The sequence below is a fragment of the Podarcis tiliguerta genome (assembly GCF_965153285.1).
Source record: "Podarcis tiliguerta genome assembly, chromosome: 13".
NCBI classification, from domain to species: Eukaryota; Metazoa; Chordata; class Lepidosauria; order Squamata; family Lacertidae; genus Podarcis; species Podarcis tiliguerta.
In genome coordinates, this window is record NC_139546.1 from 10,018,145 (window position 1) to 10,043,292 (window position 25,148).

At 49.1% G+C, this 25,148-nt stretch overlaps 1 protein-coding gene across 2 annotated transcripts; it reads left to right on the top strand.

The window, feature by feature from the left end:
• LOC310661475 (amine oxidase [copper-containing] 2-like) lies at positions 1-25,147 on the top strand. 2 transcript variants are annotated; one of them, XM_083407644.1, is made up of 5 exons: positions 1-2,177; positions 16,200-16,485; positions 17,907-18,036; positions 23,008-23,714; positions 24,445-25,147. In XM_083407644.1, the coding sequence occupies exons 1-4, from the start codon at positions 404-406 to the stop codon at positions 23,290-23,292; spliced, it is 2,475 nt and encodes an 824-aa protein (XP_083263770.1). In that variant the 5' UTR covers positions 1-403; the 3' UTR covers positions 23,293-23,714; positions 24,445-25,147. The 2 variants fall into 2 exon arrangements, with proteins under 2 accessions (XP_083263770.1, XP_083263771.1); XM_083407645.1 differs by lacking the exon at positions 1-2,177 and adding an exon at positions 12,200-14,394.
• Position 25,148: the final 1 nt, after the last annotated feature.

Genomic DNA, 25,148 nt, shown 5'->3' on the forward strand with positions numbered 1-25,148 from the left:
TATTTGCATTAGCGGGGTTTTTAGGCTGCTGTCCTAAACCCACTCCCTTGGGGGAGTAAGGCCTGTTAAACGTTCTGGGACTCTTTCGTAAGCTTGCGCCCAGGTCGTGCCATTACCTGCCTTGGATCTCGTAAATGAGTGAGAGGCAGGATATCAGTGTTTTGATGAGCAAACACACTTGCACTTTGAGCATTAAGAGGCTACATTGGGAAGGAAGAGGGGGCCAGCTGCTTAGTGTACAAAACATGGCGAACCTGCCAGACCTGCAAGTATCTGATGACCCTGGCTTTGCAGACTCCCCAGGAAGCTGGCTGGACTCGACGAGCAGCCAGGAGTGAGTGGCGTGTGATTTGTCTAGTGAGTCACCGTCTGCTGTAAATCCCTGGGATACCTCTACCTCTGGATGAGCATCTCTGCAAGACAAGTTGAAACCCGGGGCCCTCTGCCTCTTGCTGACCCTCTGCAAGCCCCTCCCTCTGTCTCTGCCTCACCTCTGTCTCCACGCTCTGTTAATCCAGCTGGTCAGAGTTCAAAGGAGCTGCTTGGAGCTGCGACCGCCACTGCCGGGCTCCATCAATGCTTTGCAGCTTCCACGGCTGCTGCAGAGATGAACGGCAAAGCTCTTGTCTTCATGCTCCTCCTGGCTTTGGTTGTGATTTTTGCCTTGGTTTGCGTCTTGTTGACCAGAGGCGAAAATGCCACCTGGTGCGTTTACCAGTCGCAGAGCTTCCCGGAGCATCTTCGCAGCGACTGCAGCCAAGTGTTTGCAGATCTGTCGCAGGAGGAAATGGCCCGTGTGGCGCTGTACCTGAAGTCTAACCTTGGGGCAAGCTTGGAAGATGCTTCGCAGGCAAAACCCTCTGACAACTGCATTTATTCCATTGACGTGCAGTTGCCACCCAAAGCGGAGTCCCTCGCGTTCCTGGATCACGGAGGAATCCGTCCTCCTAGGCAGGCTGTGGCTGTGGTGTATTTTGGAAACCAGCCCGTTCCAAATGTGACCGAGTATGTGGTGGGGCCTCTCCCAGATCCGACCTACCACCAGGATGTGACGGTGCAGAAATATGGAGGGCTGCTGCCTTATTATCGCAGGCCCCCGCTGGATGCCGAATACAAGCAGATGGCCCGCTTTCTGCATGGGGTGGCTTTCCCCACAGCTCCGAGTTTCATGCAGCAGGTCTTGGACTACGACGGGACCAACCTCGCCGCCATGACAACCTCTCCGCGGGGACTGAAGTCCGGAGATCGCTCAACTTGGCTCGTCCTCTTCCAGAACGTCACTGGCTACTTCTTACACCCAGTTGGGTTGGAGGTGCTTCTGGATCACAGTAGCCCTGACCTCTCCCTCTGGGCCGTGAAGAAAGTGTTTTACGGCGGCCGGTATTTCCGGGACTTGGCAGAGCTGGAGAGAGAATTTGCTGAGGGACGTCTGCAAGTGGAGAAGGTGCAGAAGGTCCCGGCTGAAGGAGGTTTTGCTTCGTTGAAGCCTAAGGCTTCCCCCGCCGGGCCGGGCCCTGTGAATTACGAGCCTCAGGGGCCACGTTACAGCGTGAGGGGCAACCAAGTCCTTTCCTCCTTCTGGAGTTTCGCCTTCAGGATGGACGTGAGCAGGGGACCACGTCTCTTTGACATCCGGTTCAAAGGCCAAAGGGTCACCTACGAGCTCAGTGTGCAGGACACCATGTCGGTCTACGGGTCCAACAGCCCTGGGGGGATGTCGATCCGCTACATGGACGGGAGCTTTGGCATTGGGAGGCTCACCTTCCCCTTGGTTCGAGGTGTCGACTGTCCTTATTCTGCGACCTACCTTGACGTCCGCTCCCTAGCTCAAGCGGAAAAGCCCCTGGTCACCCGCGACGCCCTGTGTGTGTTTGAGCAGGACCTGGGCGCTCCGCTCCGGCGCCATTACTCCCACCTCCGTTCCGTCTTCTATGGGGGGCTGCCTGCCACCGCGCTGGTCTTCCGCTCGGTTTCGAGCATAGGCAACTATGACTACATCTGGGATTTCGTCTTCCACACCAACGGGGCCATTGAAAGCAAAGTCCGAGCCTCCGGTTATATCAGCTCATCTTTCCTCTACGGCGACGGGCTGGATTATGGGAACCGGGTTGGGGACCACACTCTGGGGAACATCCACACCCACTTTGTCGGCTACAAGGTGGACCTGGACGTTGGTGGTAAGTGTGTGCATTTTTTCACCTTCACACTCCTGGAGCAGTCTCTGTGTCTTGCTGCAATGTCCCGTTCTTGCTGTGGGGTAGTTCTTGGTCTATGATGGAGGCTCGAATGCATCACCCTGGGATAGCTCAGCCGGTAGAGCATCAGACTCTTAATCTCAGAGTCGTGGGTTCAAAGCCCACATCGGGCAAAAGATCCCTGCATTGAGGGGGTTGGACTAGATGTCCCTTGGGGTCCCTTCCAACTCCTACTGCCGTTTGCACCTAGTAGGAGAAGACCAAGACTGCTACTCAAAAGGAGAGCACTGACCAAGCAAGTCAGCCTTCCTCTCTTAATTTTAGTCTTAATACAGTGGTACCTCGGGTTACATACACTTCAGGTAACATACACTTCAGGTTACAGACTCCACTAACCTAGAAATAGTACCTCCGGTTAAAAACTTTGCTTCAGGATGAGAACAGAAATCGTGCTCCGGCGGCGCGGCAGCAGCAGGAGGCCCCATTAGCTAAAGTGGTGCTTCAGGTTAAGAACAGACCTCTGAAACGAATTAAGTACATAACCAGAGGTACCACTGTATTAGTTTTCCTTGTGCTTGCCTGTCAGCGGACTCTCTGTCCTTTCCGACAAATGCATCAATGGGTCCTCTGAACCACGGAGAACTCAATAATGTCTCTGTCCCTTGCACTGAATCTGCCAGGAGTGGGGATGCAGGGTGGAGGGGAGAGTCATTGGTATATTTTCCTGTTCTGCCAAGATACTGGCTCATGTATATACTAGAAAGATTGTCCAAAGTCCTCGCCCCACCCCAACTCTCAACTTCCAGAGGTGGCCTCTTGGTGTTTATTTTGCGAGGCTAAGATAATAGACCCGGTGGCCTGTGCTGTTGAACTATCAGCTGTGCTGCAGATCAGTTGCCCAGGGGCGCAGCCCTCCCATCTTCTGAAGCAGGCTTCCTTATCATCTCCTCCTTATGGATGAAGGATGGGAACACTGCAGCTTTTGTTGCTTTGTAGGCAGTGCCACCTAGTGGCTAGTGAGCAAGGCTTCCTGTTGCAGATTTACAAATGAATGGATTCCTTTTGAGGCAGGAGATACCCTTCCGAGTGGCCTTGCTGACCTGCTTCGGCCTCCTCAGAAGTAAGCCCTATTGAATGCAAAGGGATTGGGTCCCATACAAATGGGGTCCTCCCTGCCTGTGCCCCTTGCTCACTTGCCCCAAGGCCAGGCGCGGGCCTGGGGAGAGTCAGTGCTTAGAAATCCCTGGTAGTGATGGGGCAGGGAAAGGCCTCAGCCGAAAACCAGAAGGCAGGAATAGGATGGCAGTGGTGTTCTTCCGTGGTGGCTGCTTGCTGCTGTCTGGAGCGCCCTCTTTTCAGCTGCCCAGTTCCTTGCCCTGCTGGGCCACTGTCCTCGGCACCTCTGGGAATGAAGAGCACTGGGCTCTGGGCCATAAGCGCCACCAATGAGTGAGCTGGGGCTGGAAGTGGGCAACAGCAGAAAGAGGTTGAGGTGGAGAGGGATGGGGTTTGTGTTACGGGTACCTCTGAGGAGCTGGGGCATGAAAAGCAGAGAGGATCCAAGACAAATGAATAAATGTTTTATGCCAAACACACCTTACAGCGGAAAGCATCGTGGTATTGTATCAGAAAACCTTTTCGCGTTACTTCCGGTTAGGAGAAAAGCGATTTTTGCTCCGGGATATCTTATGTGATGGGACGCAGGTGGCGCTGTGGGTTAAACCACAGAGCCTAGGACTTGCCGATCAGAAGGTTGGCGGTTCAAATCCCAGCGACAGAGTGAGCGCCCGTTGCTCGGTCCCTGCTCCTGCCAACCTAGCAGTTCAAAAGCACCTCAAAGTGCAAGTAGATAAATAGGTACCGCTCCGGCGGGAAGGTAAACGGCGTTTCCGTGCGCTGCTCTGGTTTGCCAGAAGCGGCTTAGTCATGCTGGCCACATGACCCGGAAGCTGTATGCCCGCTCTTTTGGCCAATAAAGCGAGATGAGCACCGCAACCCCAGAGTCGGCCACGACTGAACATAATGGTCAGGGTCCCTTTACCTATCTTATATGAACACTGCAGCAGAGATGTCGATGTGGTTTGTACCTGGAAAAGGCAGGACAAAAGCTGATTTTTGAGGCGGTGAGGATAGGTCCTAGGTTTCCCTGGCAGCGTGTCTGCAAAGCAAAAGGCATGGGGACTTTGTGAAAAGTCAAGCAGAGCTCAGATGAAGGGTAAAGGTTTGTGGGGAACATGCAGTGATCGTTCCAAATGAATTCAGAATGAGCTATAGACTTGAGATAAAGACAGATCAGTATGGAGTCCAATGATGCTGTGAGCAGGACACCCTGTACTTAAAGGATAAACAGATTCCTTTCCAGCTTTGCCTGGGAAATTTCCAGCAATGGACATTCAACCATCTCCACAATCAACTTGTTTTCGGTGCAGAAGCGTTCGTAAGAATGAAGGTGAAATATACTCAGAGTTGCAAAATGATTTCATGCTCTTTATTCAGCTCATAGTGGTGAGGAGGAATGAATGAAAGTCCCCTCAAAGTATCTGCTTTATATACATTATTTACACAATGGGCTGCACATGATTGGCTAATTCTGGAATTCTACTGTAAGCCAATCAGGTTGTGGATTCACTTCTATCTGGAGCATGATTGGGTGGTTCCTGCCAACCAATCATACTGCTGCATTGTTCTAGGACCAATCAGACTGCTGCGGTTTGGATCCTATTCAACTCAGTACATAACAGAAGGTGTCCCCCCCCCCCCAAGTGTTCAACTTAAGCCTAATTTTCAATACTTCGTAACATTATATTTTAACTTGTCCATATAGTAGAAGGCAGATCAGTGGATCTGGTCCCCCTCCTTGCCCCCATTTTTCCTGTGATACTTTTGCAGAATGTGTGTGAAGCAGCCAGGATTTGCACTACAGTGATACCTCGGGTTAAGTACTTAATTCGTTTTGGAGGTCCGTTCTTAACCTGAAACTGTTCTTAACCTGAAGCACCACTTTAGCTAATGGGGCCTCCCGCTGCCCCCGCGCCGCCAGAGCCCGATTTCTGTTCTCATCCTGAAGCAAAGTTCTTAACCCCAGGTACTGTTTCTGGGTTGGCGGAGTCTGCAACCTGAAGCGTATGTAACCCGAGGTACCACTGTACTTGAAGCCTCTCTGCAAAGGTATCTAAGGATTTGGAATTTAGTCGTGCCAGTCAGATGTCGCCCAGCTCCATTTATCATTTCCATCCCAGTTAGGTGAGGCTCTGGAAGCGCAGAACCAGTATCTGGAATCAGTAATGGGCTGCTGGTCAAGGAACAAACGCAATCCTGATAGGTGCTGTAATTAGATACAGGCTCAGAGATAATAGTTTTCAGCCTGTTCTAGATGTGGTTGCCATCGCCCTCGAGCTGAGATCATACCCTCCAACATTTCTCTGATGAAAACAGGGCATTCTTTTCAGTGGCGTAGCGTGGGGGGTGCAGGGGGTGCCGGCCGCACCGGGCGCAACATCTGGGGGGGGCGCGCTCGCACTCGCAGCTCTCTGCCCCTACCTGGCTCACTCACTCTCTCTCACTGCAGTGCTGGCTGTGCGAATCTGATCCGGGTCGCCGCCCACTGTGGAGGGGAGGGTGCCAGGCGTGCGGTGCGGTGCGGAGAGAGAGCGAGGGACTATCTGGGGGAGGGACAGTGCAGCGGGGGGGGGGGGTGCAAATTACTTGCCTTGCCCCGGGTGCTGACAACCCACGCTACGCCACTGATTCTGTTCTACGTCAGGAAGCATCTCCCGCCTTTGATCCTGGTGCACACATGTGCGTCATATGCACACCTACATTGGTCGCTTTGAGCCTGTTACAACTTCTCCACCGAGCCTATCTCACAGGGTTGTTGTGAAGGAAAAAAAATGTGTGAGGGAAGGGAATATGTGCAGCACCTTCCACAGATGATTGGAATGGGGGAAAAGTTAACTGTACAATGCCTTGAGTTCCTGTCAGGGAAAAAGGCAGGAATAATAATAATAATTAAAAAAACAACTGGGAATGATCAGGAACATACCAGAGAGTAAATCCTATTGAACTTAGTGGGACTTAAAAGGTAAAGGTACCCCTGAGCATTAAGTCCAGACGCGGACAACTCTGGGGTTGCGCGTTCATCTTGCTCTACAGGCCAAGGGAGCCGGCGTTTGTCCGCAGACAGCTTCCGGGTCATGTGGCCAGCATGACCAAGCCACTTCTGGTGAACCAGAGCAGCGCACGGAAACACCATTTACCTTCCCGCCGGAGCGGTACCTATTTATCTACTTGCACTGGTGTGCTTTCGAACTGCTAGGTTAGCAGGAGCAGGGACCGAGAAATGGGAGCTCACTCCGTCGTGGGGATTCGAACCGCCGACCTTCTGATCGCCAAACCCTAGGCTCTGTGGTTTAGATCACAGCGCCACCTGCATCCCATTAGTTGGACTTAGTTCTGAGTAAAAATAATTAGGATTGCAGTGTAAGGCTGTAGTTTACACCTTACCTGGGAGTAAGCTCCACAGAATACAGTGAGGCTTACTCCTGAGCAGACAGTGTAGGGCTCCTTCTATAATAATGGAATAAAGACTCGCTGTGTTTCCCAAGAAATGACTGGCTGCTGAAACATTCCAATTGAAGAATTCAAAGTGGCTTGTTGATCTTTTCCTTCAGAATTATAGGAAGAATTATTAGCCTGGAGAAGAGGAGGTTAAGGGGTGATATGATAGCCATGTTCAAATATATAAAAGGATGTCACATAGAGGAGGGAGAAAGGTTGTTTTCTGCTGCTCCAGAGAAGCGGACACGGAGCAATGGATCCAAACTACAAGAAAGAAGATTCCACCTAAACATTAGGAAGAAATTCCTGACAGTAAGAGCTGTTCGACAGTGGAATTTGCTGCCAAGGAGTGTGGTGGAGTCTCCTTCTTTGGAGGTCTTTAAGCAGAGGCTTGACAACCGTATGTCAGAAGTGCTCTGATGGTGTTTCCTGCTTGGCAGGGGGTTGGACTCGATGGCCCTTGTGGTCTCTTCCAACTCTGTGATTCTACGATTTCGTATGTCACAGTTTCCTTCATTTGGGGCAGGGATTTTATTTTCAGTGCGAAGAGGATTTGCATTTTGCACCACTTTAAATTGCTCTCTGAAGGAAAAAAGGAAAACTAGGACATTCCGGGATCAAATAAAAAACCAGGGCGGCTTCTGTAATTCCGGGGCTGTCCCTGGAAAATCGGGGCGCTTGGAGGGTCTGCATTGGTGACCCCATATATGTGGTTCATGGATGAACATCGTTCAGCCACTAATATCTTGCACCACCAATATTTTCCAACCCGCAATTGCTGGAAATTGCAGATCAATGGGTAGGTCCACTCATAGACCTCAACCAGCTTGGGACAGGAGACTGTTTTTTACAATGTTTGAGTTCAAAAAAGGCCTCGCATTGCAGCTGGGAGCATCATGAGGCTCTTTGACTGCAGTCTCCCAGCCAGCCGCCCCTCCTCAAAGGCGACATGTTGACATCTAGGCCCCACCAAGTTGGGGGGGCTAGACTCTGGAGGATATATTGTTTTGTTCTTGTCCAGGGCAGGGGCGATTGGGAGGGGGGGGGGGACCTTGTACCATTGCTCTAGGAATGAGGTAAGGTTCCCAAATTGCAGCCTTCCTGCTGGTTGTTTCCTGGAAAGCTGCCCTAGGACAAAAGGCCCCGAGAGGTGCTAAGGGCCCCTTGCTCAGGAAATAACAGGATACGTCAGTTCTAAGGAGAAGCCTTTGAGCTTTCATTGGCTGAGTACACCCACACCAAACGCACGCCTGACGCATCCAGGAAACCAGGGCCGGCTCAGTCATTAGGCGGTGTGAGGAAACCGCCTCAGGTGGCAGAAGTCCCTGAGGCGGCTTCCTTGCATGCGCTGGAATCGGTGCTGATTTAGGGCGAGATCTCCCAAAAATCGGCTCCCGTGACGGCACCCTTTATCCAGTGGCGTAGCGTGGGTTGTCAGCACCCGGGGCAAGGCAAGTAATTTGCACCCCCTAACCTGTGGATTTGCGCCCCCTAACCCTAACCCACAGATGTTGCGCCCGGTGCGGCCGGCCCCCCCTGCACCCCCCACGCTACGCCACTGCCTTTATCCTTGTGCTGGCCTGGTGTTTTTCTAACTTTTCACCCTTTAAATAGTTGACCTCCGCTCAACCCACCAACGGCACGTTACAAACTCCTTTGAAATCTCCCTTTCCCAGTGTGAGGTGGGCCTGCTGGGCTTTGAGAAAAGGAAAGCCAAGAACCTCTTCAAAAAAAAACAAAGAAAAAACTAGTCCTGCAGTCTGTTGGATGCGTGCCTTAATTGTATTTCCATGTTTTGCAGTTCATTCCGCTTTTTCATCTAGAGCTGGCTTTAACTATGATCACAGATCTCTGAATCGTTTCCAGTTTTGTTCGCCGGCTCCTTACATTGTGGTGCCTCAAATCTGAACACAATAGCTATTGCTCAGCTGACGTGTTCAGAAACCGTGGGTAGCTTGTACCTCCCCATCCTCAAATTCCCAGTTTCTAACTGTCTTTTTTGTGTGTATGTATTTTTTTAAAAAAATATATATTAACTAATTTCCCCCCAGAGGTTCCTTTCTTGGACCCATTGTTAGACTTTGATGTATTTTGCTGTCTTGAACTGAATGAGGCCTGTCTTCTGTCTCAGGGCTGACAGCCAAATGTGGTTCTCAGGACCTCTTTATTCAGCGCTTACATACCCTCCAACATTTAAGGAAGGACTCCTGCTTTTTCCATTCAAACTGTTTCCTGCATCAACTTTAATTTATGCCTTGATCCAAGCTGCAAATCTAGGCCCCTGGACATGTTTTTAACTACAGTGGTGCCCCGCAAAACGAATGCCTCGCAAGACGGAAAACCCGCTAGACGAAAGGGTTTTCCGTTTTGGAGGTGCTTCGCAGGACGAATTTCTCTATGGGCTTGCTTCGCAAGACGAAAATGCCTTGCGATTCCTGGGGGGGTTTTTTTCCGCTCCCCACCCCCTTTTTCTAAGGCACTAAGCTGCTAATAGCATTTTAGCAGCTAATCCGCTAATCCCTTAAGCCTTTAATAGCCGCTAATAGCCGCTAAACCGCTAATAGCGCTAATCCGCTAATCCGCTAATGGGTTTGCTTCGCAAGACGAAAAAACCGCTAGACGAAGAGACTCACGGAACGGATTCTTTTCGTCTTGCAAGGCACCACTGTAATGATATGTTTAGACACTGAAGACCAGCATGGCTGACTCACTTAAACCAGCTGCCAGTAATTCAGGTTATCTCCTGGTCTGTGCACAGGTCCAGCTTTAACTCCTGCAGGTTTTCTTCCACTGGTCCCCAGAGTGTGAACAAGCCGAAAACGAACACCTCTACCTCTGAGTCTGGACTTCCAAAATAGACTGTGCTTTCCCAAGCTCCAACTGCTGCTGTGAATTCGCCTCCTGCCCAGTGGCATAATGTGGGTTGCCAGGGCTGCGGGAGGGAAACAGACAGAGTACACATGCTCATTCAACCGCCTAACAGCGTCCATGTTCACCCAGGAGAGATTGTAGCTGCAGAGATAAGAAAATAAGAGTCATTCCGTTGTCTGGAGAGATAGCTTCCTTCTTTTTTTGTTGGGACTTCTTGTGATTTCCAGTTCTTAGCTGACAAAATTTTTGCCGCAGTTGTGGCATACAAAAACAATTTAACATCTTTCTTGGGCAGTTCCAAACCTATTATTCCAAGAAGAAAGGCCTCTGGTTTCTTAATAAATGTATATTTCAACATTTTTTTTCAATTCATTATAAATCTTCTCCCAGAAGTCTTTCACCTTGGGTCATGCCCACCACATATGATAGAAAGTACCCTCCTTTTCTTTACATTTCCAACATAAATGATCACTGTTATGGTAAATCTTTGCTAATTTTACAGGAGTCAAATACCATCTATACATCATCTTCATAGTATTTTCTTTTAACACCGTACATGCAGTGAACTTGACCCTTTGGAGTGTTCACTTCCTGGCTCGCATGGAGAAAGCATTTTCAACAGAGGCAGCACCAGGTGTTGCGCCAATTTTGCACCCCTAACAATTTTGCACCCGGGGCAACTACCCCTATGCCCCACCACCACCACGCTACGTCACTGCCCCTGCCCCTTAACCTTTCCCATTTCATACTGCTGCCCCACACACCTAGACACATAAAGCATCACGACTCTGCAAGTAACTGCAAAATTCCTAGTGCTCCATTCAGGGCAGGGCCAGATTCCAACTCAACAGAATGAGCTTGGCTTACCACATTCTGAAGCCGTATGTATTACCATCTCAAGAGGAGGGTTCCATTGCATCCAGAACCTAAAATTGCCTGACTGCAACGCCAGAAACTTCCCAGTCCCAGCCTAAAAGCTGTTCATCCACCTTGTTGACCTCCCTAGGCACTTTGCAACTTGACTCCTGGGTTTACTTCTTCAACCCATAGCAGTTGCTGACCAGCACATCTGTCATCTACATCTCCCCCCAGGCTTATCTCAAGCTTTTCCGCAAAGGGCAGCTGCAGTTTGGTTGAACTTTCTTGGTGTTCTGCACGGCATGGCTTCCTGTCACCTGGAAATGTGTTGTTCTGATTTTGTTAGGAGGGCTACTGCTATTTTCGGGGGCTCTGTTCAGTCACATCAGCAAATCCATTTCACCCAAAGGGGAACAAAACTGGCAAGTTGTTCAAAGGAAGAAGAAGAAGAATTTGGATTTGATATCCCACTTTATCACTACCCTAAGTCTCAATAGGGATGCGGGTGGCGCTGTAGGTTAAACCACAGAGTCTAGGACTTGCCGATTAGAAGGTCAGCGGTTTGAATCCCCGTGACGGGGTGAGCTCCCGTTGCTCAGTCCCTGCTCCTGCCAACCTAGCAGTTCGAAAGCATGTCAAAGTGCAAGTAGATAAATAGGTACCACTCTGGCGGGAAGGTAAACGGCGTTTCTGTGTGCTGCTCTGGTTTGCCAGAAGCGGCTTAGTCATGCTGGCCACATGACCTGGAAGCTGTACGCTGGCTCCCTCGGCCAATAAAGTGAGATGAGCGCCGCAACCCCAGAGTCAGCCACGACTGGACCTAATGGTCTGGGGTCCCTTTACCTTTATCTTTACATTAACTTTACCCATTCCGTTGTCCATGTTCCTGCCATTCTCATTTCCCCCTCTTTATGAGCTACTTACGTTATGACACCATGCCAACATATTTTCATTTGTGTACTTTTGTTAACCCGCATGCTCATTTGCAGACAGACACCCCCCTCAGGAATAGCAGTATACAGCACCAACAGGAAATGTTGGGTTTGTAAAAAGGGACAAGCTTCTCCCCCTTCTTTTCCCCTAAGTGTAAGTTAGTTGTAAAGGACCCCTGTACAGTTCAGTCAAAGGCGACTATGGGGTTGCGGCGCTCATCTCGCTTTCAGGCCGAGGGAGCTGGCATTTGTCCACAGACAGCTTTCTGGGTCATTTGGCCAGCATGACTAAACCGCTTCTGGCGCAACGGAACACCATGATGGAAGCCAGAGCGCACTGAAATGCCGTTTACCTTCCCACCACAGTGGTACCTATTTATCTACTTGCACTGGCGTGCTTTCGACCTGCTAGGTTGGCAGGAGCTGGGACAGAGCAACCGGAGCTCACCCCGTCGTGGGATTCGAACTGCCGACCTTCTGATCGGCAAGCCCAAGAGGCTCAGTGGTTTAGACCACAATGCCACCCGCATCCTAGTTGTGTTGTGACACAATACCGCTATATTTTCATTTTTACACATATGTAAGTTTTGATGTTCAGGCTGAGATTGCTGGGCTAATCTATCCCTTATGTCCACACAAAACCCCACAGGAATGGCAGGGTCTTGACACCAGCAGGAAGAATGTGGAGGACACATTTCAGCGCATTGCCAAGGTGCTCTTGCACTAACCACCCCAAATTTTTAGCGGGCACAAATCATATTAAAAGTGCAATCATGTTTAACTGCCCCCAATAGCATCGGGCATGCAATTCATGACATCTGGAAGGAGCCTCGGGTTCAAATTCCAGGTGGGATTTCATTCTTCGCTGCTCTCCTCTCCTTTTTAATAACTGAACGAGACACACAAACACACATACACACCCTCCCTGCTGCTGAAGCGAAGGCTGGTTTCCAAGAGTATGAAAATCAAGCCCATTTATATGTCTGGGCGGGAAGAAATAAGGACCTCTGAACTAGAATAACCAACATAACAGTCAGTTCTGGGACCTTCCGATAATGGGAGTGACGAGGTGATCGGCCATGCTCTCTATGAAGGCACCCTCAGGCCAGTGGACCAGTGGCAGACTCACTGCCACAGAGAGTCCCCAGATGTCTCACTCTCTGGTGTTCACATCTCCGACTGCGTAATAGATCTACTCTGTGATGAACCAGCTGTTCTGATAGGGTGGTCCTTGTTTTGTTTGTTACTCACGTACTTCAGGCCTCTTCCTTTTGGCCTCTACCTAATCATCTAGCATTTCCTGGATTGAGTCATTTTCCCAGCTGCGTTGGCCCAGCAGCCAAATGAGCGGTCACTGGGACGGACTTGGTGAGAGCAACCGGACGGGGCTTTGAAGCATTCCTTTGCCGCGATGAGCCCGAAAGCCCTGCTCGTTCTCCTGCTGCTCGCTCTGGTTACCATTTTTGCCTTGGTGTGCGTGTTGCTGACCAGGAGGGAGACCCTTGTTCGCTGTCCTACAGGGTCTCAGGATTCCCTGAACGGAAAGCACGATGACCAGAGCCTGGTATTTGCTGACCTGTCCACAGAAGAGATGGCAGTGGTGCTGAAATACCTGCAGTCTCACCTGGGGCTACCCTTGGTGGATGCTTATCACGCCAACTCTTCTGATAATTGTGTTTACTACTTGGATGTGGAGGTGCCCAGAAAGGAGCAAGTGCTGAAATTCCTTGATCATGGAGGGCCGAAGCCTATTCGCCAGGCCCTGGCTGTGGTGTACTTTGGAAACCAGGCAGAACCAAACATCACAGAGTACGTGGTGGGCCCGCTCCCGGCGCCAATGTATCATCGGGATGTGACGGCGGAGAAATATAGAGCCAAGTTATCTTACCACGGGCGAACTGCGATGGGGAACGAATACGAACAAATTAGGGAATTTCTACTGGGAGGGAAGCTGCTCGAAGCTGCCACTTTCTTCGAACAGGTGTTTGGTCACAACGGGAGCGACTTTGCGGCCCTCACCTCAGCCCCCCGGGGGTTCCAGTCCGGAGATCGCGCCACCTGGTTTACCCTGTTTCAGAACATCAAGGGCTTCTTCCTGCACCCGGTGGGATTTGAGCTGTTGCTAAACCACAGCAGCCTCAACATCTCTCACTGGAGCGTGCCAAAAGTCTTTTATAACGGTCAGTATTATGATGGTTTGCAGGAGCTGGAAAAGGAATTCAAAGCGAATCGTGTGAAAGTGGCCAAAGTCGAGAGAGTCTCCTCCGACGGGGGGTTTGCTTCGATAGGCCGAAGGGTCCCCTCTCTGGGATTTGGTCCTTTGCACTATGAGCCCTGCGGACCACGCTATAGTGTAAGGAACAACCAGGTCATTTCCCTATCCTGGAGTTTTGCTTTCAGGATGGACGTGAACAGAGGACCCAGTCTCTATGACGTCCGATTTAAGGGCCAAAGGATTGTCTATCAACTCAGTGTGCAGGACGCCATGTCTGTCTACGGTTCCAACTGCCCCGGTGGGATGTCCACCCGATATATGGATGTCAATTTTGCCATGGGGAGGTATTCTTATTCCCTCGTCCGCGGTGTTGATTGCCCTTACTCTGCCACTTACCTTGACGCCGCTTATTTAATTGAGAGCGTGACTCCAGAGGTGCAGAAGAACTCCATCTGCGTTTTTGAGCAGAATGTGGAGGCCCCCTTCCGGCGACACTACTCCAACCTCCAGTCTCTCTATTACGGGGGGTTGCCTGCCTCTGCGCTGGTCTTTCGTTCTGTATCTACTATGGGGAACTATGACTACATCTGGGACTTCATTTTCCATCCAAACGGTGCTATTGAAAGCAAAGTCAGAGCCAGTGGGTATATCACATCATCTTTCCTCTATGGTGATGGGCTGGACTATGGCAACAGAGTGGCAGAGCACACACTCGGAACGATCCACACTCATTTCATCAACTACAAAGTGGACTTGGATGTGGGAGGTAAGGTCGACTTTGATCACGGCACTTTTGCTCTGTCTTCTGCCCTTGTTGGCAGCCCTGCTTCTTGCCCCTGGGTGCTTTCTCACTCTTCCCACCCCCCAACCTAGGGATGCCAGGGGGGCTGCAATTTCCACCCTGTGTCGGGTTTGTTGCAACAAGCACCGTTTCCCTTCTGCTACAGTTCAGCTTCCGCTGAAACCTTAGCTATTCATCTGGCTATCTGCTATGGCCAAAACACATGCAGTTAATTAAGTAATTAATTGCACAGTTAATCTCAATGCATTGAGGGAAATGTCAAAGCCATGCAGGAAATAACCACTTGTGTAATATTTGCAGGCTGGGAAAAATAAATGCCACTTGTATTTGCTTGCACGGTTTCTACACTGAGAGCCAGTGTGGTGTAGTGGTTAAGAGCGGTAGACTCCTAATCTGGGGAACCGGGTTCGTATCTCCGCTCCTCCACATGCAGCTGCTGGGAGACCTTGGGCCAGTCACACTTCTTTGAAGTCTCTCAGCCCCACTCACCCCACAGAGTGTTTGTTGTAGGGGAGGAAGGGAAAGGAGAATGTTAGCCGCTTTGAGACTCCTTAAAGCGAGTGAAAGGCGGGATATCAAATCCAAACTCTTCTTCTTCTTCTTCTTCTTCTTCTTCTTCTTCTTCTACTACTACTACTGACCTCGGAAAAGTACGCAAATTGGGTGACTTTCTGTTCCCCTTTCTTGATGGAATTTGCTGACATTGCTACTAGATCTCTGTGAACTGAGTGGCAAAGTTTCTGCCAGGAGAGGGCACCATTGGAGCAACCACATCTGTATACTGCTTCATTGCCCTTTGTGATAAGAACAACCTGTGTCTGGATTTCCAGAATCCATCTAAAATATTGTTTTTGACTGTGTTTCCATGGGACTCCTGGGTTTGATTGGCACCTTGCAGGGGTTTGATGGCATTTTACAAGCTGCCACTCATGCTCTCTTGTTCCAGTCACTCACCCTCCCTCACTGTAAAGCTTAGATTTTAAGTCTGCAGTTATTCTAGTTAATTTTTTTCCTCTTGCTGAGCTTGTAATCCATACATGATGATAAATCCAACACATTAGGCTTGTCTCTCCACTGTTTCTGCATGCCTATAATAAACAATGATTTTATTATTTAAACCCTTCCCATCTGGCTGGGCAGCGTCCAGCACATATTTTTTTAAAAAAGATATCAAACATTAAAATCTTCCCAAGACAGGGCTGCCTTCAGATGTCTGCTAAAAGTTGTGTGGTTCTTTACCTTCTTGACATCTGATGAGAGGGCATTCCACAGGGAGGGTGCCACTACCGAGAAGGCCCTCTGCCTAGTTCCCTGTAGCTTCATGTCTCGCAGTGAGGGAACCTCCAGAAGGCCCTCAGAGCTGGATCTCAACTATAAGCGTGGGAATACTCCTTCAGGTATACAGGGCCAAACCTGTTTAGAGCTTTAAAGGTGAGCACCAACACTTTGAATTGTCCTTTGAAATGTACTGGGAGCCAGTGATCCTTTAGGATCGGTGTTATATGGTCCTGGCAGTTGCTCTCGGTCGCCAGTCTAGCTGCTATATTCTGTATTAGTTGTAGTTTCCGAGTCACCTTCAAAGGTAGCCCCACGTAGAGCGCATTGCAGTAGTCCAAGCGGGAGATAACCAGAGCATGCACCACTCTGGACAGACAGTCTGCGGGCAGGTAGGGTCTCAGCCGAATGGCTCCACCAGTATTGACATATACAAAGGATCTTGAGAATATAATTTTTCACTACCGTTCTACCCTCGCCACCCCTCTTTCTAGGTGTTCAGAATTCCTTGGTAGCCAACGACATGACTTTTGAAAAAGTCAAGGTCCCTTGGAGCCCGGAACACGAGATCAACCGGATGAAACTGGTGAAGAAAGTCTTAGATACGGAAGACAAGGCTGCCTTTCGCTTACACGACGACATGCCAAGATACATCTATTTTGCATCAGAAAGCAAGAACAAATGGGGCCATAATCGTGGCTATCGGATCCAGCCCATCAGCTTTTTTGGGGACCACCTTCCAGAGACGGATCCAATGGAGAGAGCTATCAGCTGGGGCAGGTAGTGTGATTGCGTCTTATGTGACATCACAGGCCCATCATCCAGGAATTCTCTTCCTGTCTTTTCCCCATGGTTCCTCCATCTTTTCTCAAACCACAGAAAGTCCAACTTTTTCTGGAATGGCATCACAATCTCCACAAATGTAGATGCCTTTAGCACTATTCTTTTGTTGTTTTAGGGACGCGGGTGGCGCTGTGGGTTAAACCACAGAGCCTAGGACTTGCCAATCAGAAGGTCGCCAGTTCGAATCCCCGCGACGGGGTGAGCTCCAGTTGCTCGGTCCCTGCTCCTGCCAACCTAGCAGTTTGAAAGCACGTCAAAGTGCAAGTAGATAAATAGGTACCACTCTGGCGGGAAGGTAAACGGCGTTTCCGTGCGCTGCTCTGGTTTGCCAGAAGCGGCTTAGTCATGCTGGCCACACGACCCGGAAGCTGTACGCCGGCTCCCTCGGCCAATAAAGCGAGATGAGTGCCGCAACCCCAGAGTCGGTCACGACTGGATCTAATGGTCAGGGGTCCCTTTACCTTTACTTTTGTTGTTTTAGGGCTTTGACATGGGCAATGACATAACTCGGAAAATAAACCTATCATAGCTCAGCACACATTTTTTATTCCCTTTGCAACTTGCAACTTGCAACAGTGACATTTTCTTGTCACTGTCATCAACCATGTTGCTAAAAGGATGCTGACCAGAAATATATTTTAGATAGACAGGCAGACTTTATAACACCATTAAGGCATTGTAGAAGTATCTGCAGTGGCAACTCAGTTTTCGAATGTAATCTGTTCTGGAAGACCATTCGAGTTCCGAAACGTTCAAAAACCAAAAACTCAGTACGGAAGCCTCAAAACGGAAAACTCAATGCGGAGTTTCATGTTCAACTTCCAAGGCACATTCAGAAACCAAAGTTCCAGGTTTACGGCATTTGAAAACCAAAATGTTTGTCACCGGAGATGTTTGAAAACTCAGGTACCACTGTATATATTTCATTTAAAAAACGTATTTGCTGGGGAAGTGTTTAGCAGTAATTAAAATTCTGATTTATTTATTTTTAAAAAAATTAGGATCATAAATTGGCACCCAGCCACACAAAGGCTGTAGTGGTTGCAAGTTTCAAATGGCCCACTCGAAGCACACAAAACCCCTGATAGTGTGGGAAATCAATTGCATTTCTGCTTTGGAAGAGCAGTAAGGAGCCACCTCACCTGTCGGCAAGCATCCCATGTCCCAATTTCAGGAGAGCTTCCATTATCTTGTCAGTTGTGGTCAGCCACGAGCAAAGACAAAGCGCCATAGCATGATGCTGGGCCTCATCTGTAGGAAAATGGGGATACCGTTCAGCTTCAGCGATGCTTCATTTTGTTTTCTGTTGTTGTTGCTGCTGCTGCTGCTGCTTTTTTCTTTGCTACTCTGCTTTTCAGGTATAAGCTGGCTGTCACCAAGCGCAAGGAAGAGGAACCGTATAGCACCAGCATCTATAACCAGAATGACCCCTGGACTCCTTCAGTTGCCTTTGCGGACTTCATAGACAATGAGACGATTGTCAATGAGGTGAGTTGACACTCTCTGCCGAAGCTTCTGGTAATCTGTACAACTTCCGTGGAATTGGGCAGGATGTGGACTCAAACCAGAAACTAGACGCTCGACAAATCTATTACACACCTGTTTCTCTTATCATGTGACCCTTGGTTGCTATTGGCTTCTCAAGCAGGATATAAAGGGGAATAGGTTTCAATGCATCTTTCACACGTCTTCGAAGTGGAAACACACATTTGAAGCAAATCGGGGGGTTTCTGAACCTGGGTTTGCTAGTTCACATAGACGGAGGGATCGGAGGCAGCATTTGCAAGAGAGAATCAGCAGCTGGTATGCTTGAACCTATCCTACTATGAACCACTGAGCCTCTTGGTTTTGCCGATCAGAAGGTCAGCAGTTCGAATTCCACGACAGGGTGAGCTCCCGTTGCTCTGTCCCAGCTCCTGCCAACCTAGCAGGTCGAAAGCATGCCAGTGCAAGTAGATAAATAGGTACCATTGTAGCGGGAAGGTAAATGGCATTTCCATGCGCTTTGGCTTCCCGTTGTGCCACAAGCAGTTTAGCCGTGCTGGCCACATGACCCAGAAAGCTGTCTGTGGACAAACGCTGGCTCCCTTGGCCTGAAAGCAAGATGAGCACCACAACCCCAGAGTCGCTTTTGACTGGACTTAACTGTCCAGGGGTCCTTTACCTTTTTACCTTTACAACTAACTTACACTAAGGGGGAAAGAAGGGGGAGAAGCTTGTCCCTTTTTACAGACCCCACATTTCCTGTTGGTGCTGTATACTGCTATTCCTGAAGAGGGATGTCTGCAAATGAGCTTGAGTGTTAACAAAAGTACACAAATGAAAATATGTTGGCATGGCGTCACAGCATTAGTAGCTTATAAAGAGGGGGAAATGTGAATGGCAGGAACATGGACAACGGAATGGGTAAAGTTAATGTAAAGGTAAAGGGACCCCTGACCATTAGGTCCAGTCGTGGCTGACTCTGGGGTTGCAGCGCTCATCTCGCTTTATTGGCCGAGGGAGCCGGCGTACAGCTTCCGGGTCATGTGGCCAGCATCACTAAGCCGCTTCTGGTGAACCAGAGCAGCGCACGGAAACGCCATTTACCTTCCCACCAGAGCGGTACCTATTTATCTACTTGCACTTCATGCTTTCAAACTGCTAGGTTGGCAGGAGCTGGGACTGAGCAACGGGAGCTCACCCCATTGTGGGGATTCGAACTGCCGACCTTCTGATCTCCAGAGTCGCCTTTGACTGCACTTAACTGTCCAGGGGTCCTTTACCTTTTTACCTTTACCTTACTGCCAGTACCTCCCAATATATTAGCTGGATTTTCTCTCTTTTCTGATTCCAAGACTGGGTAAAATAATTGACTGGCGGAGAACTGGTGTTCTCAGAAGAGTTAATGACTCCCCAGGCTGCCTGCTAATGAATACCTCATTGCTTCCTCATTAAAACTGCATCAGCAAATGCAGGATTAGAAACCGCCATAAGGCTTTTTGTCTTGTGTGGAATGCAAAAAATTGTGAGTCGGAGCAATGTTTTCCATGTGTCGCACACATCCTCCTAAGCACAGTTGCCATCTCTTAGGAAAGAAATGATTAATGTGCGGCTAATAATAATGTTTTTGGTGTGTCGTCTTGATGTTAATGTTCATTGAACTCTCACATAAATGGAAGAACAGGCCGCTTGACCGTTCTCTGTGGGATTTGAGGCATAAGCCCAGCCAAATCAACCCAACAGCTGAATGTTCTAGAATTCTTGGCCTGGAATTCTCGGTTGCATTTCTGTCAAAGGAAATGACTGTAAACAGCAAGCGCTTTCCCTCCTGTGGTTGTTCTTGCATTTTGAAAGCTGCCCGGAAAGGCGGGAGAACGGATTTGCTGGCTGTGTGGCCCAAATCCATTTAACTCACCAAATTTCTTGGCGCTGGTAAGTGCGTACCCTCCAACATTTATCCGATGAAAATAGAGACATCCTATTCAAGAACAAGGGACACGGTTGGCGCTGTGGGTTAAACCACAGAGCCTAGGACTTGCTGATCAGAAGGTCGGCGGTTCGAATCCCCGCGACGGGGTGAGCTCCCGTTGCTCGATCCCTGCTCCTGCCAACCTAGCAGTTCAAAAGCACATCAAAGTGCAAGTAGATAAATAGGTACCACTCCAGTGGGAAGGTAAACGGTGTTTCTATGTGCTGCTCTGGTTCGCCAGAAGCGGCTTAGTCATGCTGGCCACATGACCCAGAAGTTGTACGCCAGCTCCGTCTGCCAATAAAGCGAGATGAGCGCCGCAATCCCAGAGTCGGCCACGACTGGACCTAATGGTCAGGGGCCCCTTTACCTTTTACCTTACCATCCACAACAAATTTTAACAACAACAACAACAGAGGCAGAATCTGGACCCTCATGGGCTCCGTCTCCTGAAGCCTCTGACTGCCCATCAGGGCAGGGAGCACACCAGGAGGCAGGCTATGGGTTAAAGGGTAACTGTGTGTCTTCAGGTCAGAGACCTTTAAGGCTCTGGGAATTTGTATGCAAGAGATCAAGGAAGTGAGCCAAGAGGAAGCTGACTGGCTCATGCCTCAGTTTAAATGGGGCCCGGCCACGCCCCCCCAGCCTCCGGATTGGCTGGCAGACGAATGACACAGCTGGGAACCTCCGGGCGACGCGGGACTTTGTCCCCCGCCCCCGGAGGGGAGTGGGTGGCCATGTGGTCCGCCGCAACTCCTCCCCACTGGGAAGTGGAGCGGACTTCGCACTGCGGTTTCTGTGTTTTGAGATCTTCCCAATAGGCATCTTGTGACATTTCCTTCCGGATTTTGTCCATCTCTCAGCAATCTCATCCCATCTTTGGCTTCCTGAGTTGAAAGTGTTTGGCCCTGCAAGCTTAACTTGGTCAGTTTGGGTTGTGCCTTGAGCCTTCAATTAAATTATGGCGTGAACAGACCAACGCCTGCAATGGGACTTTCATACCACACATGCCCCAAATCATCCCTGAATCTCTTCCAGACAGTTGGGAGAACAGATTTTGGAGCAAGCACAGGGGAGATAATGTCCTGTTGCCCATGGAAAAATCATTGTGCTGGTGAAATGCAAAAATGTTTGCAATGGATCCAAACTACAAGAAAGAAGATTCCACCTAAACATTAGGAAGAACCTCCTGACAGTAAGAGCTGTTCGACAGTGGAATTTGCTGCCAGGGAGTGTGGTGGAGTCTCCTTCTTTGGAGGTCTTTAAGCAGAGGCTTGACAACCATATGTCAGGAGTGCTCTGATGGTGTTTCCTGCTTGGCAGGGGGTTGGACTCGATGGCCCTTGTGGTCTCTTCCAACTCTATGATTCTATGATCTTAGGCTCTGCATCGAATTCCTCCCTTTTGTGTTTATTTACAAACCTACACGTTGAGCAGATTATTGTGGGAGTACAAGCAGGCAAGCAGCCACCACAAAATCCCAGTTCATCCCTCACGAAATAGAAGCCATTTGTCAAAAGCTGCTTTCACAAATTGGCTCCAGACATAGAGTCTACCCCACTCCCAGGTTACGGGTGCACGTCAGACAGTTGGAGCAAAGAATTTTCCAGCTTTTGCTAATAATTGCTCATTGATCCACATCAGCTATTTTCCATCCACCACCAGTCTGCCCCCAAACTTCAGAGATCTGTCTTTGAACCCATGAACGCATGTTGAAAAATGTCTTCTTTTGAGTTTCAGCATAGACTGAGTTCACATGTTTAAAACACTCTTTATAGCACTTTAACAGCCAGAGCTTGCCCCACCAAAGAATCCTAGGAACTGTAGTTTGCTAAGGATTCTGGGAACTGTAGTTCTGTGAGGGGCAAGCTACAGTTCCCAGCATTCTTTGGGGGAAGCCATTGCAGCGGAAGTGGCGTAAATGTGCCCTCAGCTGTATCAACATTTTGGAGGTCCCAGGTCGCAAGGTGGTTAGATTGGTCTCAACTAGGGCCAGGGCCTTTTCAGTACTGGCCCTGACTTGGTGGAACGCTTTGTCACAAGACACTAGGGCCCTGCGGGACTTGACATCTTTCCGCAGGGCCTGCAAGACAGAGCTGTTCCGCCTGGCCTTTGGTTTGGACTCAGTCTGACCCTTATGTTTCCCTCCCCTTATGGTTTTGCTCTATGGGCTACTTTTAAAACGAGGCTGCATTTTAAATTGCATTTTAACCTGTACTTTAAATTGCCCCCCCCCCCATTATGTTTTTACTGTAATTTTACTGGTGTTAGCCGCCCTGAGCCCGGCTCTGGCCAGGGAGGGTTGGGTATAAATAAAATTTATTATGATTTATTACAGTGGTACCTTGGGTTAAGTACTTAATTCATTCTGGAGGTCCGTTCTTAACCTGAAACGGTTCTTAACCTGAAGCACCACTTTAGCTAATGGATCCTCCTGCTACCGCCGCGCCACCGGAGCACGATTTCTGTTCTCATCCTGAAGCAAAGTTCTTAACTCGAGGTACTATTTCTGGGTTAGAGGAGTCTGTAACCTGAAGCGTATGTAACCCGAGGTAAAGGTAAAGGTAAAGGGACCCCTGACCATTGGGTCCATTCGTGGCTGACTCTGGGGTTGTGGCGCACATCTCACTTTACTGGCTGAGGGAGCCGGTGTACAGCTTCCGGGTCATGTGGCCAGCATGATTAAGCCGCTTCTGGCAAACCAGAGCAGCACACAGAAACACCGTTTACCTTCCCGCAGGAGTGGTACCTATTTATCTACTTGCACTTTGACGTACTTTTGAACTGCTAGGTTGGCAAGAGCAAGGACCCAGCAACGGAAGCTCACCCCGTCGCGGGGATTCGAACCGCCGACCTTCTGATCGGCAAGCCCTAGGCTCTGTGCTTTAACCCACAGCGCCGCCCGAGGTACCACTGTATTATTATCATGTATGTGTGACTGCCCTGCATCACTGCTGCCCCCTTTCCTCTTAGCAGATGTCATGAGCCAATGTTTTCTCCCTCCCCAGGACCTTGTTGCCTGGATTACTACGGGCTTCTTGCACATACCACACGCGGAGGACGTCCCCAACACAGTGACGCTTGGGAATGCAGTTGGCTTCCTCCTGAGGCCCTACAACTATTTTGATGACGATCCCTCCATCTACTCCCCGGATGGCGTTTTCTTCACCAGCGAACAGGACCCGACTTCCTGTGACGTCAACCACCTTGCATGCCTGCCGAAAACAGCGGCATGCTTACCCAACCTCCCGCCTTTCACTTACGAGGGCTTCCAAAACCTGACCAGGCTCTGAGAAGCTCTTGACTTTGGGTGGGTGCTTGGCAGAGGGATCCGTGTGGACAGATCAGTGTGAAATTAGCATTGTAACCAGGGCAGTTCCTCCTAAGCAATTATCTCCCTGTCTATTATCTTTCAACCCAAATCTTAAGCCTTGCTTGCGTGTATTGGACAAGTTTGGACAAATTATATTTGCACTCCCAGACACGTTGCTCAACTGAAATTTACCCTTTTCACCAGTCACCTAAACGCTCGTATATCTTTTTCCTTCCGGAGATCTCAATAAGCGTAATTACCTCCCGGACTGCCTGACTTTTAACAGCAATTCTTTCTCCAAAAGGAACTCCGTAGGCTGCAATTCTGGAAATTGGATTGGCGATTTTTAACAAAGAAGTCTTAGCACCTTCAGCAAACTGAAATTCCTGTAGTTACACTGATGTAAATCAGGGGTGGGTTTGCAGTGAAGATCTGCTTATTTGCTTTCTTAATAGCAATCTGGGATTCCCATGAATCGAAAGGTAGTCAAAGACCCAGTATTCTGGGAGAAATTGGCATGTCTCCTTTAACCATGATATGAGCCTGACTTCATGTCATTACAGTGGTGCCTCGCAAGACGAAATTAATCCGTTCAGTGAGTCTCTTCGTCTTGCAGCTTTTTTGTCTTGCGAAGCACGGCTATTAGCGGCTTAGCGGCTATTAATGGCTTAGCAGCTTAGCGGCTTTAAGAAAAAGGAAACAAACTCGCAAGAACTCGCAAGACGAAACGTCTTGCGAAGCAAGCCCATAGGGAAATTTGTCTTGCGGAACGACTCAAAAAACGGAAAACTCTTTCGTCTAGCGAGTTTTTCGTCTTGCGAGGCATTCGTCTTGCGGGGCACCACTGTACTTTACAGATTGCTTTACAGTATTCTTGCACAGTTGCTATTCTCTCCCATCCAGCCCAGTGGATTTAGGTGAGATGCCCATCTTTAAGATAAAATAAAAGAATTAAGAGCACAAGTCTTCTGTAATTTCAGTAATATTTTCCTTTGTTAAAAAAAAATGAAATTGAGAGACGGTGTGTGTGGAAGTGGTTATTTATTTAAAAAATATATTGTTTCAGTGGGATGGGTAATCAGCACTATCGACAGCCAGCTTTTGCTATAACTTGCAAAAACTCTGTTATTAGCTCAACCCTAGAGGGAGAGAAAACCATGTCTTTACCTGCAAGAGATGAGAGCGCTTCGAAACTGGTACCACTAACCCTCCAAATCATCAGGACACAAGTGGGGGAGGGAGAAGGCATAACCTCAAAATAATGTTGCCATGCGCAGGAAACTTTAATGCAAGGTGTAAAATATCCAGTGTGTTTCAGCCAGAGTCATGTTGCTGCTGCTGTTGCAATGCTCCAAAAAAAAATGCCTCATTTTCCCCTGAAGGTGTAACCTGAAACACAACAAGCGTTTTAAACCTTGCGTTAAAGTTTCCTATTCACCGTTTTGAGGTTCTACCTCCTTTTTTGATCACTTGCAGTCAGTGCTATTTTTTCTAGAAAAAGAGGTAGCAGAACTCGCCATGAATGGCTCCCCCTCTTTCTCTTAGAACGGCAATGGCACCCACCATAGAGTCCCAGCTGAAAAAAAGCCCTGCTTGCAGTTACGAATTCCTTAAGTGGAACCATAGCTCTGCCCTCATGGTAAAATGGCTTCCTGAGGGTGAGGGGTGTTTCTGTGTTCATGTTTTTGCTTGATTTGATGAAGCCCAGCCACTGGTATGTTTTGACACCTCAGCAGGGTAAGATGAAGGTTCTTGGCAGACACTGTGAACTAGAAAAAAAACTAAACTGTACATCTCTCTGAGCAAATTAGCAAATAAATAAACAACGAGCCGCAC